The sequence below is a fragment of the Leptonychotes weddellii genome, chromosome 9 (genome assembly GCF_054177405.1).
Source record: "Leptonychotes weddellii isolate Sample4059 chromosome 9, ASM5417740v2, whole genome shotgun sequence".
Lineage (NCBI taxonomy): Eukaryota > Metazoa > Chordata > Mammalia > Carnivora > Phocidae > Leptonychotes > Leptonychotes weddellii.
Genome location: NC_138377.1, coordinates 55,209 through 72,026, shown reverse-complemented (window position 1 = coordinate 72,026; position 16,818 = coordinate 55,209). Strand labels below are relative to the sequence as shown.

At 64.9% G+C, this 16,818-nt stretch overlaps 1 protein-coding gene, 1 long non-coding RNA gene and 1 gene segment (V, D, J or C); all 3 read right to left on the bottom strand.

Moving 5' to 3' along the window:
* Positions 1–16,818, bottom strand: part of LOC102729242 (immunoglobulin delta heavy chain-like) — a 23,483-nt gene continuing 6,665 nt past the window's right edge. The window contains exons 3-7 of the mRNA XM_081829723.1: positions 5,302–5,601; positions 4,978–5,067; positions 3,601–3,669; positions 3,257–3,352; positions 1–3,079 (exon numbers count right to left, since the gene is read on the bottom strand). Coding sequence (XP_081685849.1) covers positions 2,682–3,079; positions 3,257–3,352; positions 3,601–3,669; positions 4,978–5,067; positions 5,302–5,601 — 953 coding nt within the window. The 3' untranslated portion in view covers positions 1–2,681. The remainder of the gene's footprint in view (positions 3,080–3,256; positions 3,353–3,600; positions 3,670–4,977; positions 5,068–5,301; positions 5,602–16,818) is intronic.
* Positions 9,215–16,818, bottom strand: part of LOC102726210 (immunoglobulin heavy constant mu-like) — a 12,506-nt gene continuing 4,902 nt past the window's right edge. The window contains 6 exon segments of the C gene segment in view: positions 9,215–9,437; positions 9,528–9,643; positions 12,375–12,707; positions 12,809–13,126; positions 13,395–13,736; positions 13,818–14,135. Coding sequence covers positions 9,429–9,437; positions 9,528–9,643; positions 12,375–12,707; positions 12,809–13,126; positions 13,395–13,736; positions 13,818–14,135 — 1,436 coding nt within the window.
* LOC145723336 (uncharacterized) overlaps positions 14,142–16,818 on the bottom strand; it is a 5,771-nt gene continuing 3,094 nt past the window's right edge. For both annotated transcript variants that reach the window (XR_014148249.1, XR_014148250.1), the window contains exon 4: positions 14,142–16,422. This is a non-coding gene — a long non-coding RNA (uncharacterized LOC145723336). The remainder of the gene's footprint in view (positions 16,423–16,818) is intronic.

Genomic DNA, 16,818 nt, shown 5'->3' with positions numbered 1-16,818 from the left:
TGTCCCCCGTGCCCAGGGTGGGGCTCGCGTCCCTCTGTCCCCCTGTGCCCAGGGAGAGGTAAGGTGGCCGACAATGTTCTCTTTGTAGGAGCCGGGTCACCAGCTGGACCTCTGTGAGTCCCCAGCTCTTTAGTGGCTTTAAATAAGCATGGTTTATAGAATGTATGTGGTGTTGTCTATTTGTTCCTGTGGGCCTGACAGTCCTTCCTCATCTCCTACATCCTAACTGGAGGCTCAGAAGTCCCTTTGTTGTGGAGCAAGGCTGGGCTGAGGGGGACGGCTTGCAGCAAGAGACCAGCAGGGAGGGCACTGTGATTAGCGGGGGAGGGCCCAGGGTGGGGCTGAGAGAAGCAGAAGGGCTGGAGGTCCGGGCGCTGGAGAGCCCCCTGACTTCTGTTTGTGGGACCTGGGCGCATGCAGCCCTCCTGCGAGATGGGAAGCAGGACCAGGTTGGGGGGGTGTTATTTTACGGTGATCCTGCGGAGCACAAGTGTCCCCCAGTCATCGTGGCTGCCCGTGCGCCAGGCCTGTGCTGAGCATACTGCTGTTCGGGAACAAGGGGCTGTGCTGGGCTGAGACAGAGGACAGGCCTGTGGATGCAGGATGCGGGGAGCCTGGGGGTCCTGTGAGGAGAGCGAGCGGGACCCCCAGAAGCAAAGCCTCAGCTGCAGTGGAAGGAAGGAGGGTGCTCAGCTGCAGGGGGGACGCGGCTGAGACCCTGCTGAGCCGTGGAGGACGGGCTCATTCCAAGGGGCTGCGGTGGCCTAAACCGGGGGAGTGGTTCCAGCTGCCCCCACCTGGCTGGAGGAGGGGTCTAGGAGATATGGGCAGGGCCCCAGCTGCCTCCCTGAGCAGCCCTTGGTGGGCTGGTGAGGGCTTTCTCCCCACTCGCTCCCGGGGGCCCTGGGGGCACGCCAGGCCCCTGGCGTCCTCTGCAGCGCATCCTGTCTCCAGAGTGTGTGACCCTGGCAGGTGGACGTACCTCTGCCCCTGCAGGAAGATGTGGCATGTTTGGGCTCTGGAGGCTCTGAGTCCACGCTTGGGGACGGGACGCACGGCTGCAGGTGCAGGGAGAGGGCTGGGCACTGGGGAGGCTTGGCCGTCCCCGCTCGCTCGCACGCCTCCACGCGCTCCTGCCCTGCTCCATACGTGCTCGCAGGGGCAGGTGCTGGGCGAGGCTTGGCTGAGCAGCCCGGCAACCGCAGGCATGGATGCCACGGTCCGGTGGGGGGAGCGCTGGGGCCAGGACCCCTCATCTGAGCTGAGCCCTGCCCGCTGGGCTGTCCTGCCTCTCCACTGCGGGACTCTGTGTGCTCCGGTGACCCGGAGTCTGCAGCTGGGGCTCGTGCATGACGCAGGTCAGTCTCCAGCCTTGACTGAGTCTGTCCAGGGCGCTCGTCTACCCCCACCTGTGACCTCAGACCTTGGAGAGGCCGGGTCTGTGCCTGGGGGCAGCTGGCGGTAGGACGGTGGAACCCGGAGGAGTGTCAGCGTGGACTTGGCCCTCAGGGAGCCCAGAGGAGGGAGGATAAGCAGGGCCAGGAGGCTGCTCTGGGGGCCAGAGAACACAGACCCTGGGGACATGAGCCATGACAGGTGGCCCAGCGCAGGGGGCACCCAGCGGGAAAGGGGGCAAGGCCGAGAAGACAGGCTGAGGAAAAAGGGTCCCCGCGTAAGTAGGCAGACAGGGCCTGGCACCGGGACTTTGGGGGAGGCCTGAGGGGGCAGAGGCAAGCGGGCCGGGGGGCTGAGGAGCCGCCGCCTCTCTGGGGCCCCCATGGGCTGCTGCCCAGCAGGCTGCCAGCACTGCCAAGCCTGGCTATAGGACAGAGTAGGGCCAGCGCTCTCATCGGTGGGGGGATGCCCAAGGCAGGGTCTGGGCTGTTGGCGGGGTGTCCCAGCTATGGAGCCCGGCACGGCCTTCCTGCATGCCCCCCACATTGCTGCCGTGGGCCTCCACTGGGCACCTTCCCCCTCCCAGCACCCGGCGCCCAGACCGCCTGCTGCCCCTCCACGAGCAGGAGGAGGATGGCATCCTGCTGCCTGCTTGGCCTAAGGTGTCCAGCACAGTCCTGCCAGGGCCTTGCCGGGCCAGGAGGGGGCTCTTGTCAGGGTGCTGCCCCGTGACGGGGTGGCAAGGGGGTCTGACGAGGGCCTCAGAGGGGACAGTAAGCCCTAAACTTCCACCATGAGCCCCACCCTGGCGGGCCTCCGTGCCCTCTGCCCCGCAGGCGGCCTGCAGTCGGGGCCCGTTGTGGGCCTGTGCTGGTCAGACGTCCCCGGGCACCGAGACCAGCTCCCACTTCTGGGCGTATCTGGCTCCTGAGGTGCTGGCTGTTCTCCCAGACCACTGGGGGGCCTGGGGCTTGGGGAGGCTCAGATGCCCCTGGAAGGCGGTGTCTGGGATGGCCACCCTCCCCAGGGGCGGCCCCTGTTCTGCGCCCAGCGGTGCGGCGTATCTTGGTGGGGAACGGCTGTTCTTTGGGGCCTGGCGGGGGTGACAGCCGCCTCCCACCCGTCCTAGTCCAGCCCGTGGGTGTAGACATGAGGACAGACTTTGGCGCGACAGGTGTCGGGGCATCCAAAGCCCACCCCAGACGCCGAGCAGAGCCGAGCAGGCCCGGGTGGGGAGGTCCGGGTGGGTGGTGCAGCCCTTGGCCACAGCCCCAGGACCCAGCCGTTCAGCTCCCGGGGGGCTGCCCCTCCGCCCCTGCCCTGCGCTGGGAGGAGGCTGGGGCGGGAGCCCTCAGGCCCGCGAATGACTCACCAGTGTCCAGGCTCCAGCTGGAGTTGAGCAGCTTCCGGGAGGCGTCGTGCCTGGCCACGCACGTGTAGGTGGCCGGGCCAGGGTCCTGGGCGGCGAGGACGCGCAGGACGCTCCAGGTCTGGAACGTGCTCCTCCCAGGCTGGGCTGTGGGGCGTGCAGTGGCAAACCCAGCAGGGTCCACCTCCGTCCGGCCCTGGCGCCAGGTGAGGAGGATGTCCGGGGGCGAGAAGCCAGACACCTCACACAGGAGCCAGGAGGCCACCTGGGGCACGGTCAGGGCGCGGACGGCGAGGCAGCAGGGCGCTGTGGCAGCTACGGAGAGAAGCCCGGTCATGCTGGGGCCACCTGAGGCTGGGCGAAGCTGGGCGGCCCGGGGGGCGGGTCCCCACCCCCTTGGTGTCTCCTTGTGGGAGGAGGGCTGGGCTGGGCAGGGGTGCGTGTGCAGGGCCCCCAGCCACCCCGTGTCCTGGGCCTGGGAGCGGGCCTCACCGTGCCCGCCTGGTGCTGTGGGCGCCACCTGGGAAGGCGTGCTGGGCTGGCTTAGCGTGCAGGAGAGGCTGGGAGGGTGGGTGTGGTTCCCGCAGCCTGCCAGAGGACCGCGAGCTCGGTCAGCAGGCAGAGGTCAGCGGGGGCCCTCGGGCAGCTGGGGACCAGCCTGGGGGTGGTGTTGTGGGCAGTGCCAGGCCCAGGTCTGCCACACGCCCCGTGCAGAGCCCCCTTTGCTGCTTCCTGGCCTCCCGCTGCCGGGCTGGGGGCTCGCAGGGCAGGACTTCCCCAGGTTCCCCAGGTTCCCCAGTCCCTCCTCCTCCCACTCTGTGCCCCAAGGAACTGGCCTCTGAGCATGGTGTCCACTGGGCTTCTTGGCTCCGTGGCTTGCGTCAGGGTGTGGCTGGCGGAGGGCACTGCGGGGAGAAGAGGGGGTGAGACCGGCAGGACTTGTCGTCAGGGCCGTGGCCTCCCTGGGCCCCTCAGCCTTCCTGCTCTCTGGGGTCCGGAGACCTACCCCACCCGCTGCTGGCCCCTCGCCAGGGCTCCTGCGGGGTCATCATGCCCCAGTACCCTCTACGGTTAGGGTGAGGGCAGCCAGGACGTTATCGGGCCTTAGGTTTGGGACAGACTAGGCGCCCGCAAGTTTGTTCTGTAAAGGGCCAGATAGTAAATATTTAGGCTTTGCAGTTACATGGGGCTCCTGGGTCTCCGTTCCACGCCCCCCCGCCCGCATCCAGCTAAAACAGCATTCCCAGCTTGTAGGAGACAGTTCTGGGCTGTGGCCCGTGTGGCCCTCTGGGGTGGAGAAAGCTGGCCTGTTCGGAGGGCTGGGCTCGTGGGGTCAGCGCGGCCCAGTCTGCCCCACGGAGCTCATCTTCCCCTGGAGGCCCACACAGCCTGTCTGCAGGGTCTCCCCGGAGCTCTGCCTGGGCCCGACTCCCGGTCAGCCGGTGCACGTGCCCTGCATGGACAGGGTCCGGCAAGTACCCCTGCCCCAGGCCAAGGTGGCATTCGGCATCCTCTCCTTGCTGCCCGGTCCCCTCTGGGTCTGACCGGGCCGTGCTGAGCCGGGGCACTGGTGTTCGGAGATGGGGTGGTCACAGGTGCGGTGGACTGTGGAGGGCCCACGGAGGGGCCACAGCCGACCACAGCCCCTGCCCCTCGTGTGGGCCTCACCAACGCCCCAGAGGGCTGGTGCTGGGGCTGCCCTTCTCTGTCTGCGAACACAGCTTGCTGCCCCACTCAGAGGAGCGAGCACCGGACCGTCCCCAAGGGGCAGGCAGGGCGGCTGTGACCCCACGTGGCCCTCGGACAGGCAGCCGGCTGGGGGTCACCTGCTGCAGGGACCCCTGGGTCCACTGTCCCGGCTCCTGAGCCTTCGGTGGCATGCTCTGTAACAGTCACGGGGCCAGGTTCTGCCCGGCTGGCCGCGTCGTCCACGTGTGCCCACGTGGGGCTCGGGGACAGGCTCACGTCTGAGGCCTAGGGCGTCCCGCCCCGTGCGCTGTGCTCTCTGCAGGTGTCGGGGGGTCTCCTATTCACAAGGGGCCTGAGGGGGCGTCTGCTGGTGCCCGCAGAGGGCCTGCCGTGTGGTCGGTGCTCCGTGCGCACCTCCTCAGTGCCTGCCCTTCCCGACCCAGAGAAGTCAGGGAGGGCTGCCTGAAGGAGTCAGCCCAAGGGACAGAAGGCAGGAGTGGGCGTGCTGGGGTGGGGGTCCTCACCTGGGACCCTGGCAGTGCTGGGGGCTCTGGTGGAGTCCTCTGGTAGGGACGGCCTGCGAGTCGACCGGGAGGTCCTCACTTCCCAGGACGCTGAAACCAGAGGGAGAGTCGGGGGGATCAGACGGTGCATGCCTGGTGGCCGGGAGGACGGAGGATGGCGGGAGGGAGGTGCCAGTGGGCTGCACGGTGCGGACTGGGCCATGGGAGGCCCCACACTCGGCCACAGACTCTGTCTTGCACGCTGGGCCCAGGTGCCCCGTCGTCCTCGGGGTGCAAGGAGCGGGAGACCCTGGAGGCCGTCCCGGGGGCCTGTGGACCACCCACCTGGCCACTGGATGTCCTTCCGCAGCTCGTTGCTGGGGGGGCGCCCCCCCCTGACGGTGGCTCTGCAGTGGTGTGGGCCCGGCTTCCAGCTGGCCATCAGGACGGACAGCCGAGTGTGCCCGTGCGTCCCCAGCACGATCAGGGGGGTCTTCTGCCTCTGGTCCTGCGCCCCGGGGCTCAAGCTGACCTGCACCGACTCTACGGAGGGTCCTCGTGCCAAGCAGGCCAGGCCTATGGGGTTGCCTTCATTCGGGGCTTCACATCCTGAGACCAAGGGGAACAGATCCAGCGTCTTGGAGTCTGGAAGACAGACGGGGGTTGTGAGGCTGGGGCCGCGGAGGGAGGGTGCAGGGTGCGGGGGGACAATAAAGGGTGCTCCCCCCGCTGCAGAGCCCTTGCTGCCCTGGTGGCGGGCCCTGGGGCCCTGTGTCCCCCCCAGGCCTCCGGATGCTGGCCCTGGGCCGTCCCGCAGGAGGCCTGGGTCCCCTTTGCCTGCAGAGGGGCCTGTGGCTGGACTTCTGTGCGGTTCCGGGACGAGCGGGTGGGAGCAGACGCAACCGTCCCCAGTGCCTGCCCCCGGGGCTCTGCGGCTTGGGGTCCAGGCCCGTGAGTGCTTTGTTTTCACGGGAGGCCTTCGGCCATGCCTGGGCTGGGGTGCAGGCCGCCCTGCAGTGTCTGGGCCCATGGGGCTGTCACTCATGGACCCTGGGCCCGGGGGAGGCAGGGCCCTGAATGAGATTCCCTGGCGGGCCGGCTCCAGTCCCCTTGTTCTCTCCCTGGGGGCCTGGCTGGGCAAGGGCGGCCGAGGGAGTGCGGGGTCCCTGCCTTTGTCCCTGACGGCCCCGCCGCCATCGTCTGTGGCCCCCACTCTGGGCCAAGCCCCCGGGCACCACGCTGCCATTGCTCAGACGTGCCCGTTCTCCAGCCGGCCAGCCGGGCTGCCACCTGTGGCCGCTGCATGGGCCCCCTGGGGCAGGACCCACCTGTGTGCTCTCCCAAGCACCTGGCCAGCCTGCCCCCGCCTTTTCCTGGGCTTCCCCGGCAGGACTATCTCCCACCCATGTCCCGGGGGCCCCCACTGCCTGCACAGTGTCCCCGGGTTCCCTCGCCGTGCGGGAGACGCCAGGCGTGGGTGGGCTTGTGGGCCCAACTGCGTCCTAACCCCCATGCCTCAGAACGTGACCTCACTTGGAGATAAGGCGCTAGGGGGCGAATTAATAATTCGATGAGGTCATAGTGCCAGAGGGTGGGCTCCAAACCCAGTATGCCCGTCCTTGCGAAAGGGGACACACGTGCTGTGTGCAGATGAGCTGGGGGTCGGAGGGATGCGCGGCAGGAAGACCAAGGGTCGCCCACGGCCGGCAGCCGCCACGCTGCAGAGGCGCGAACCCCCTCACCGCCCCAGCGGCAACCTACACCCCCCCACCCCGATCTCGGGCTCCCGGACCCCAGAACGGAGGAGAAATGTATGTGGTTCCGGCGCCCGCAGGAAACAAAAGCCGATTTTGGAAGCAGAGTGGAGTGAGCTGCAACAAACAGCTAGAAACGTGGACGTGGCTTTGGAACCGGCTGACCGGCAGAGGCTGGTGTTGGAGGGGCACGTCAGAAACAGCCAAATTGGGGCACCTGGGCGGCTCAGTCGGTTAAGCGACTGCCTTCGGCTCGGGTCATGATCCTGGAGTCCCGGGATCGAGTCCCGCATCGGCCTCCCTGCTCAGCGGGGGGTCTGCTTCTCCCTCTGACCCTCCTCCCTCTCATGTTCTCTGTCTCTCATTCTCTCTCTCAAATAAATAAATAAAATCTTTAAAAAAAAAAAAAAAAAAAGAAAAGAAACAGCCAAATTGTCCTGAAGACTGTTGGTGGAATTCGGTGGGAAGGGTGACTCTGCCGAGGACGCGGAATGGGGGAGCTGGGCCGCCGGCGTGTCTGGGCTCGGAGAGCGCCGGCCGGGGGCACTTGGCTGAGGAGCCGTCCACGCACAGTGCAGACGGCCTGGCCCTGCTCGCCGCTGCCGGGAACGTGTGAGGCGGCCGCACGCGGAGCCACAACTAGGAGCCTTGGGAAGGTCTCTGCGGGTCTGGCCGGGCGCCTCCCACGGCGGATGGCGCATGTGGTCCCAGCAAGCGTCTGAGAGGAACCAGGAGCAGCCATGCGGTTCCCCAGGAAAGGCGCCTGGAGGTGGACTCGTCCCAGGAACTGCCTGGGATGCCAACAAGGTTTCTGAGAATCTCACGTAAACGCGCCTGCCCGACGGAAGCAGAGGGCGGCTCGCGCTGAGACGGAGCCGCGGACGCAGAGGCCGGCGGGGCTGCCAAGGGGTCGCAGAGGACCCAGGCCTCGGGCGCCAGCTCGGAAGACAGAGCCTGGGGCCAGGCGGATTCTTCCGGAGCCTTAGCACCTAATGGGGAGCCCTGCCGGACCTGGCCTCTCTTGCTTCGGGTCCCTGCCTGCCGGGACGGGCCCGTCTACCCTGCACCCCGGGCTCAGTCACACGCATGTCTTGCCTCTTCCCGATTCAGCTGATTTTGGACGCAGGGTTGCTGCTCAGTGGGGTGATTTCGGGAGTTGTTCAGCGAAGTGTTTTGCTTGGGAAAAGGACACGAGTTTCGGGGGCCGGGGTGGACGGTTACGGCTTAGATTGTGAGCCCCGGTTTATGTACTGAAATCCTGCCGCCCCAGTGCCCCAGAATGGGCCCTTGTTTGGGAACAGGATCGTGGAGGCTGAGACCCTGATCCCACCCGACCGATGTCCTTATCAAAGGGGGGGTCTGGAACATGCGCACGGGGGCAGACAGCGCGGAGATGGCACCTCCAAGCCCGGGGACGCCAAAGACGGCGGCAGCCACCAGAAGGCCTCCTGGAACGGACTCTCCCTCCCAGCCCGGGGGCCCGGCCCTGCCGACACCCCCATGGGACACCTGATGTCTAGACGATTGAATTTCTGTCATGCAAGCCCCCTGTCAGGGGTCCTTGGGCACAAACGCAGCGCAGGGGCCATCTTGAGCTGACAGCCCCCCTCCCCATGGGCACAAGAGCCCCCAGCCGCGGCCCGCACCTTGTTGGACCCCCCTCAGCCTGTGAGGTTGGGCCGGGGGGCGGGTCCGTGTAACCAAAACGAAGCCAGAGCCTCGAAGTGTCCCCCCCCGGAGCGCACACAGGGGACAGGTGTCCCGGGGACCTGCGAGCTGCCGGCCCCAACCCCTCAGCTGTATGGGGTCTGTGCCTCCCCTCTCTGCCCTCCCCTGCCGCCCTCCAGACCTTCGCTGCCACCACTTCACGGCCTGGGGGCCCCTCCTGCCATCTGCACGGTGGCCGGGCAAGGCCCCCACACGGGTCCCGCACCCCGTTTGCCGCGGCCCGCCTCCGCCATGGCTCCCGGGCCTGGCACCGCCTGCCCTTCCCGTGCAGTGATGCGGACACGCAGAGCCGTCCCCACCCCGCGCCGCTCCCCGGCAGGTACTCTCCTCACCGGTTCCCCAGAAACTCCTGCTGCCGTCCACACAGCGGTCAGGGCGCAGTCCAACGGCAGGGTCAGCCCCCTGTGCTCCTGCCGGTCTCAGTCCCACACACCCCAGGCACCAGGAAGCGTGGGACAAGCCCGTTGGGCGGCCGGGCCGGCCGGGGATGGAGACGGGGACCGTGCATCGTGCGGTTGCACACAAACCCCCCGAGGCCCAAGCCTGGCTCCTGGGTCCCGCCGTGTCCGGGAGGTCAGGCCTGGGACTGTGCCCAGCTCGGCTGCGTCCTTCAGCAGATGGGATGTGCCCGAGACCCTGGGTCCCACCACCGGGCCCCCTTTGCCGGCACGTCCTCTGGCGGGCTTGTGTGCAGATGGACCTCCCTTTCCCACAGGCCCTTGACACACTCGACACACCGGGAGTGCACTTTGGGACAAAAAGCCTGCACAAGGAAGCAGTTTTTTAAGATAAAATATACATGTTTATTTGAAGGTGACATGCGTGTACATTGCAAAACAACGCTCGGAGCGGACTCGAAGACACGCGGCCGCGTCTCGGAGCTGGAAGCGGGAGGGGGTGATGTGGGGCGGATCTGAGGACCAGCTGACGGGCTCCGCGGGCTGCCCCCTGGGCACACGTCCCGGGCCTCTGATGTTCTTGGCTGGCCGGTCATTTCACCTGCAGATGACAGACGGCGTGAGCTGTGTTCCCGCTGCCCTGGGCCGCGTGCGCCTCCCCGCCCGCCCCCTGTGCCAGCCCTGCGGCTACCTTGAACAGTGTCACTGTTGTGCTATAGAAGACGCTGAGGAGGAAGAGGACAATGAAGGTAGACGCCATGGTGTTCAGGTTCTCGAAGCCTTCCTCATCGGCACTCACCTCCCCCCCTGCAGGGAACACAGCACAGAGGGGTCAGGCCGCCCTGCAGCAAGGCCTGGCCCCAGAGCCGCCCTTGGGCCTCGGCTGTGCTGCCCCCGGGGGGCCAAGGGTGCGCGTGACTCCCAGCCCCACAGTCTCCTTCTCCGCACCCGCCTCGTGGGGCCCAGGGCTCCTGGGCTCGGTTGGGAAGCGTCTAAGCCAGGCGCTAGCCGGGCCTTGGCAGCCTGAGACAGAGGGTGAGGTAGAGGCCGAACGTGGCCAAAGCAGAGCAGGGGTGACGCCGAGCACCTTGTGTGGGAGCCATGGGGTGGCAGAGAGCGCAGCAGAACAACACAGACACAGGGATGTGGCCGGGCTGGAGCAGGGCAGGGCCGCACGGCCAGGGCCACCCGGAGAGAGGCAGGGAGCAGGGCCTTCTGCCGGCTGCGGTCTGGGGTGTGGGTGTGCCCCTGACCACTGAGACCAGCGAGGCTGGCACGTGCCTGGGCCCGAGGGGGACCTCCTTGATTCCTAGTGAGATTCCTGCTGTCTTTCCGTTTCAGAGTGCATGGCTGGTGGGAGAGCCCGTGTGGGGCCCTGGCCGGCTGTCTGCCCTGCCAGTCCTCGAGGGCCAAGGGCTCAGATAGAACCCCGAGGCTCCATGGAGGGTGACACTGGGGTGGACAGGCTGAGGACTTTCAGGGGGGTCTGCAGCCCTGCATAACTGGCCCCTTTGGGGCATCTGGAGCTCAGGTTCCCAAGGGCCTGGGGTGCACAGAGGGTCTTGGGGGCAGCCCAGAGGGGCCGTGCTGCCTGTGGCTGTTGCCAGAGGAGATCCCACTCGGGCCCCTGCTCCTCTCTGCCCAGCAGGTCTGTACTCCCTCACTCCTGCCTCATCTTCCACCATTTCCAGGGCTGGGTGTTTGCAGGGGCTCTCCACTCAGATCAGGCTCTCTGCAGCCTACGCCTGCAAGGAGGAGCCTCCAGGAACAGCTTCTCTGCCTCTGGGGCCAATGTCCGGGCACTGTCTGCTCTGTCAGCCTGGGCCAAGCCCCATTCACCTGTGGGCACTGCTGCCTTCAAGAGCCTGGGCACGGGCAGGGGCTTCCCTTGGCTCCAGGCCCGGGAATGGTGGCCATGGTCAGAGTCCGGACCTCCAAGCGGAGACAGAGGGACAAGCAGAGCTTGGGCACAAAGCCCCGCAGAAAGTGACATGACTGGACAGGGCAGAAGTTCCTGCCAGAGGCACTGAGGGACCACGGGTGTGTGGGGGCTGGCACCGTGTGTGTGTGTGTGTGCATGTGTCTGTATGTGTCCACATGTGGGTATGCATGCACACGTGTGTGCATGTGTATGTGTGAGCATGTGTCTGTAAGTGTCCGTGTGTGGGTGTGTGCACACGTGTGTATATGTCCACGTGTGGGTGTGTGCACACGTGTGCATGTGTGCACGTGTCTGTATGCGTCCACGTGTGTGGGTGTGTGCACGTGTGTGTGCATGTCTGCACGTGTCTGTATGTGCCCACGTGTGTGTGCATGTGTGTGCATGTGTGTGCATGTGTGCACGTGTCTGTATGCGTCCACGTGTGTGGGTGTGTGCACGTGTGTGTGCATGTGTGTCCGTGTGTGCATGTGTCTGTATGTGTCCACGTGTGTGTGTGCATACGTGTGCATCTGTCTGTATGCGTCCACGTGTGTGGGTGTGTGTGCACGTGTGTGTCCATGTGTGTCCGTGTGTGCACGTGTCTGTATGTGCCCACGTGTGTGTGCATGTGTGTATACGTGTGCATCTGTCTGTATGCGTCCACGTGTGTGGGTGTGTGCACGTGTGTGTGCATGTGTGCACGTGTCTGTATGTGTCCACGTGTGTGTGTGCATGTGTCTGTGACTGTGTGTGCATGTGTGTATACGTGTGCATCTGTCTGTATGCGTCCACGTGTGTGGGTGTGTGTGCACATGTGTGTGCATGTGTGTCCATGTGTGCACGTGTCTGTATGTGTCCACATGTGTGTGTCTGTGACTGTGTGTGCATGTGTGTATACGTGTGCATCTGTCTGTATGCGTCCACGTGTGTGTGCATGTGTGTCCGTGTGTGCACGTGTCTGTATGTGGCCATGTGTGTTTGTGTCTGTGACTGTGTGTGCATGTGTATATATGTGTGCATCTGTCTGTATGTGTCCACGTGTGTGGGTGTGTGCATGTGTGTGTGCATGTGTGTCCATGTGTGCATGTGTCTGTGGCCACGTGTGTCTGTGTCTGTGACTGTGTGTGCATGTGTGTGTGTGTCCATACACACATGTCTCTGTGTGTATCCGTGTGTCTAATGCAGCTGCATCCATGTGTGTGCATGCATGTGCACACATGTGTGTACGTGTTGCACACTCACGTGGCCATGGGAGCAGCTACAGGAGCGGTGAGCATGGGCTTGGTCTGCAAGGAGCACAGGGACTTCCAGAGGCTGGGTGGGGGCAGGGACGGGCGTGGAGGGTGGTCTGGGGGTGGGGACAGCACAGCCACAGCCCCGGCAGGCGAGAGCATCGCTTACTCAGGACGAGTGTCTTTTGAATGGATGTTTTTATTTCTAATTTTGATAAAATGCCACATGTCACCCCATTGGCGAGGTTAGTTTGTACACACGCACACACAGCGATGGGTCAGCCAGAGGCTGCGGGGCCCACCTGGGGGCGGCGGCCCGGTGGTCAGTAGCAGGTGCTGGCTGTGTCAGACAAGACCAGGGACACATTGTACAGGGTGGGTTTACCGGTGGACTTGTCCACGCTCCTCTCGGTCACCATGTGGGGCAGGGCCTCATGGCCTACAACACAGGTGTAGGTCTCCCCAGCGCTCCAGTCCTCCTCGCTCACGGTCAGGGTGCTGTGGACAAAGTAGAGGCCGTGGGCTTGCGGCTCGGGCGTCGGGGCGCTGGTCACATAGCTGTCGGGGGACATGGGCTGCCCCTTCTGCAGCCACTGCACAAACACGTCTGGGGGAGAGAAGCCCTTCACCAGGCAGGTAACCGAGGCCGACTCCCGCAGGCTGAGCTGCTCCCGGCTTGGTGGCAGGACATACACAGCTGGCATGTGCTTGGCAACCTCTGTGGGAGGAAAGACAGTGGTGAGCTCAGGCCGGGGGCCACTGGGGAGAGACCCCAGAGGCCCTGGAGAGTCCCGGGGCAGAGGAGGCGCGGGCCCCTACCCTTGGGCCTGGAGATGGTCTTCTTCAGAGGCGAGGGCAGATCCGTGTGGGTGACCGTGCAGGTGAACTGTTCTCCTGACTCCCAGTCCTCCACACAAACCGTGGCCTCCCCCGTGGCACTGAAGGTGATGTTGGGGTGGCTCTCAGAGATGTTGGTGTGGGTTTTCAGAGGCTCGCCATTCTGGCGGGTCCAGGAGATGGTCAGGCTGTCGTAGGTGGCCAGGTTTGTGACCAGGCAGGACAGCTTGGCCGACTTGGTGAGGAAGATGCTAGCAAAGGAGGGGGGGATGGTGAAGATGCTGATGCTGACGGGTGAATCTAGATCAGGAGAGAGTTTGTGTCAGTGACCGGTTGGATGTGAAATCAGGCAGAGGTGGAGATCTTCCCCAAAGAACATTGGCTGAATTCACACCGAGCCTTCCTGAGCCCCAAGGACCCACTGGAGGGGCATGCTGGGCCCCCACCTCCCTGGCCTTGGCCACTCCGGGAAGCCAAGGCTCAGGGAGCTGCTGGCCTGCGTGGAACCCCGTGGTGCACATGAGGGACCCCCACCCTGAGGGGCTGCACTAGGGGCCAGAGCACTCACTGGGGGTGCACGTGGAGGACACGTTCTTCTCAGAGATCACTCCGTTGTGCTCCACTTGGCAGGTGAACACGCTCTGGCTGAGCCAGGCGCTCTCGGTGATGGTCAGCATGCTGAGGACCCTGTAGGTCACAGCCCCGGACACTTTGTCCTCAGCCTCCACCTTGCCGGTGTCGATGCCGGACTCGATCTGCTTTCCATCACGAAACCAGGACACGGAGATCTGCTTGGGGCTGAAACCTCTGGCCTGGCAGAGGAGTTGGGACGTGCGCTGGCTGTTGCCAGAGAAGGCATCGCGGGGCGGGATGAAGACAGTCACGTTGGGGGACAGCTCTCCATTCACTCCTGGGAGGGGACAAGGCGTCAGTCAGCTCACGTGGCCTCACCCTGCCCACCTGGCCATGGGTAGGAGGGCCTGGCTCTCACCTGGGAGGCGCACTTGCACAGATTTGTCACCGTTGGAGTGTTTGACCTTGCATGTGAGGTACTCATCAGAGCCCTGCAGGATGTCCACGGAGGGCAGGAACACCTGGGAGGTAGCCACGTACTTGCCCTCTCTCAGAACCGAAGGGAAATTCTTGATGTCCTGGTTGCCGACCTCACTGCTGTTCTGATAGTTCCAGGAGAAGGTGATGGAGTTGGGCAGGAAGTCCCGGGCCAGGCAGCCCATGGCCACCAGGGTCTCATCAGATGGGAAGCTCTCACAGGTGATGAGGGGGAAGAGGTTTGGAGGGGATGGGTTCTCTGAGGACCAGAGAGGGACAGGAGTTGAGTGACAAGGTGTCTTCTTCCCACGCTCTGCCAGGCAGGCCTGAGCCAGCCCCGTGGCCCCCTCACCCCACTGCCACAAGGGCTGGCCTCACGGCCTCCCCAGCCGGGACCAATAGTGCAGCGGGCGGCTGGGCGGAGGCCGAGTCTAGCTGGGAAAGGGAGGTGCAGCAGCCCTCACCCAGCCGCAAAAGCCCAGCTCTGCACTTGTGAGAAGCTGGGGAAAGACATGGCCTCTGCCTTATCCTCGAGCACTCTGGTACCCTGGCTCCCAGCTCAGGATGGCTCGACCAGTGCTGCCTTCCCTCTGAGACACTGGAGTCAGACTGGTACGCTCAGCCACAAGCCCCATGAGCTGTCTGTGACACAGTTTGAGGGCATCAAGAGGAGCCCCCCAGCCAGGCCCCCAGCCCTGGCCTGTGTGTCTAGGGTCAGTGGACGGTATGTATGTGAAGAGTCGGACCATGCAGACTCCCCTTGGCCTGTTCTTAGCACAACCGGGTCATTGAAGTCAGACCAATGTTAGTCAGGACAGTCCAGCAAGGCCAGCTCAGCCCAGCTAGAACTAAATGGCCCAATGCAGGTGAATCTAGCCCAAACTAGGACATCAAACGCCTCTGAGCCAAGCTAGCTCAGCCAGTCCATTTCTGCTGGATAGCTCAGTGACCCTGGCTAATCAGCTCAATGTACCAAGCCTAGCCCAACTCAGCCCAATTCAGTGCAGCCCAGCCTAGCCAAGCTCAGCTCAGCTCACCTGAGCCTACCTCAGCCCAATTCAGCTCAGCTCATCCAGCCCAATTCAGCTCAGCCCAGCTCACCCAGGCCAGCTCAGCCCAGCCTGGTTCAGCCTAGCTCCATCTAGCTCAGCTCAGCTCACCCCACCCAGCCCAGTCTAGTTCAGCCCACCTCAGCCCAATTCAGCCCAGCCCAGCCTAGCTCAGCTCAGCTCAGCTCAGCCCAGTTCAGCTGAGCTCAGCCCAGCTCCATCCAGCTCAGCTCATCTCACCCAGCCCCGTTTAGCTTAGCCCAGATCACCCAGCCCAGCCCAGATCAGCCCGGTTCAGCTCAACCCAGCCCAGCCCAGCCCAGTCCAGTCCAGTCCAGCTCAGATCAGCTCAGTCCAGCTCAGCCCAGCTCAGCCCAGTTCAGCTCAGCCTGGTTCAGCCCAGCTCAGCCCAGCTCAGCTCATCTCACCCAGCCTGGTTCAGTTCAGCCCAGCTCATCCAGCCCAGCCCAGTTCAGCCCAGTTCAGCTCAGCCCAGCCCAGCTCAGCCTAGCCTGGTTTAGCTGAGCTCAGCCCAGCTCAGCTCAGTTCACCCAGCCCGGTTCAGCTCAGCCCAGCTCAGGCCAGCTCAAGCCAGCTCACCCCGCTCAGCTCAGCTCACCCAGCCCAGCTCAGTGCAGCTCAGCCCAGCCCAGCTCAGGCCAGCTCAGCCCAGTTTAGCCCAATTCAACCCAGCTTATCCCAGCTCATCTAGCCTGGTTCAGCTCACTCAGCCTGGTTCAGCTCAGCCCAGCTCACCCAGACCGGTTCAGCTCAGTCCACCTCAGCCCAGCTCAGCCCAGTTCAGCCCAGCTTATCCAGCTCAGCTCAGCTCACCCAGCCTAGCTCAGCCCGGCTCAGCCCAGCCTAGCCCAGCTCAGCCCAGCTCAGCTCAGCTTACCCAGCCCAGCTCAGCTCAGCCCAACTCACCTAGCCTGGTTCAGCTCAGCCCAGCTCAGCCCAGCTTAGCCCAGCCCAGCTCAGCCCAGTTCAGCCCAGCCCAGGCCAGCCCAGCTCAGCCCAGGCCAGCCCAGCTCAGCCCAGCTCAGCCCAGCTCACCCAGCCCAGTTCAGCTCAGCTCAGCTCACCCAGCCCAGCTCAGCCCAGCTCACCAGCTCAGCTCAGCTCACCCAGCTCAGCTCAGCTCACCCAGCCCAGCTCAGCCTAGCTCAGCCCAGCTCAGCCCAACTCATCCAGCTCACCCAGCTCAGCTCAGCCTAGCTCAGCCCAACTCACCCAGCTCACCCAGCCCAGTTCAGCTCAGCCCAGCTCACCCAGCCTGGTTCAGCTCAGCCCAGATCAGCCCGGCTCAGCCCAGCTCAGCCCGGCTCAGCCCAGCTCACCCAGCCTGGTTCAGCTCAGCCCAGATCAGCCCGGCTCAGCCTAGCGCAGCCCAGCTCACCCCAGCTCACCCAGCCCGGTTCAGCTCAGCCCAGCTCAGCCCAGCTCACCCAGCCTGGTTCAGCTCAGCCCAGCTCAGCCCGGCTCAGCCCAGCTCAGCTCAGCTCAGCCCAGCTCAGCTCAGCTTACCCATCCCAGCTCAGCTCAGCCCAACTCACCTAGCCTGGTTCAGCTCAGCCCAGCTCACCAAGCCTGGTTCAGCTCAGCCCAGCTCAGCCCAGCTTAGCCCAGCCCAGCTCAGCCCAGTTCAGCCCAGCCCAGGCCAGCCCAGCTCAGCCCAGCTCATCCAGCCCAGTTCAGCTCAGCTCAGCTCACCCAGCCCAGCTCAGCCCAGCTCACCCAGCCTGGTTCAGCTCAGCCCAGCTCAGCCTGGCTCAGCCCGGCTCAGCCCAGCTCAGCCCAGCTCACCCACCCATACTCAGCTCAGCCCAGCTCAGCCCGGCTCAGCCCAGCTCAGCCCAGCTCACCCAGCCTGGTTCAGCTCAGCCCAGCTCA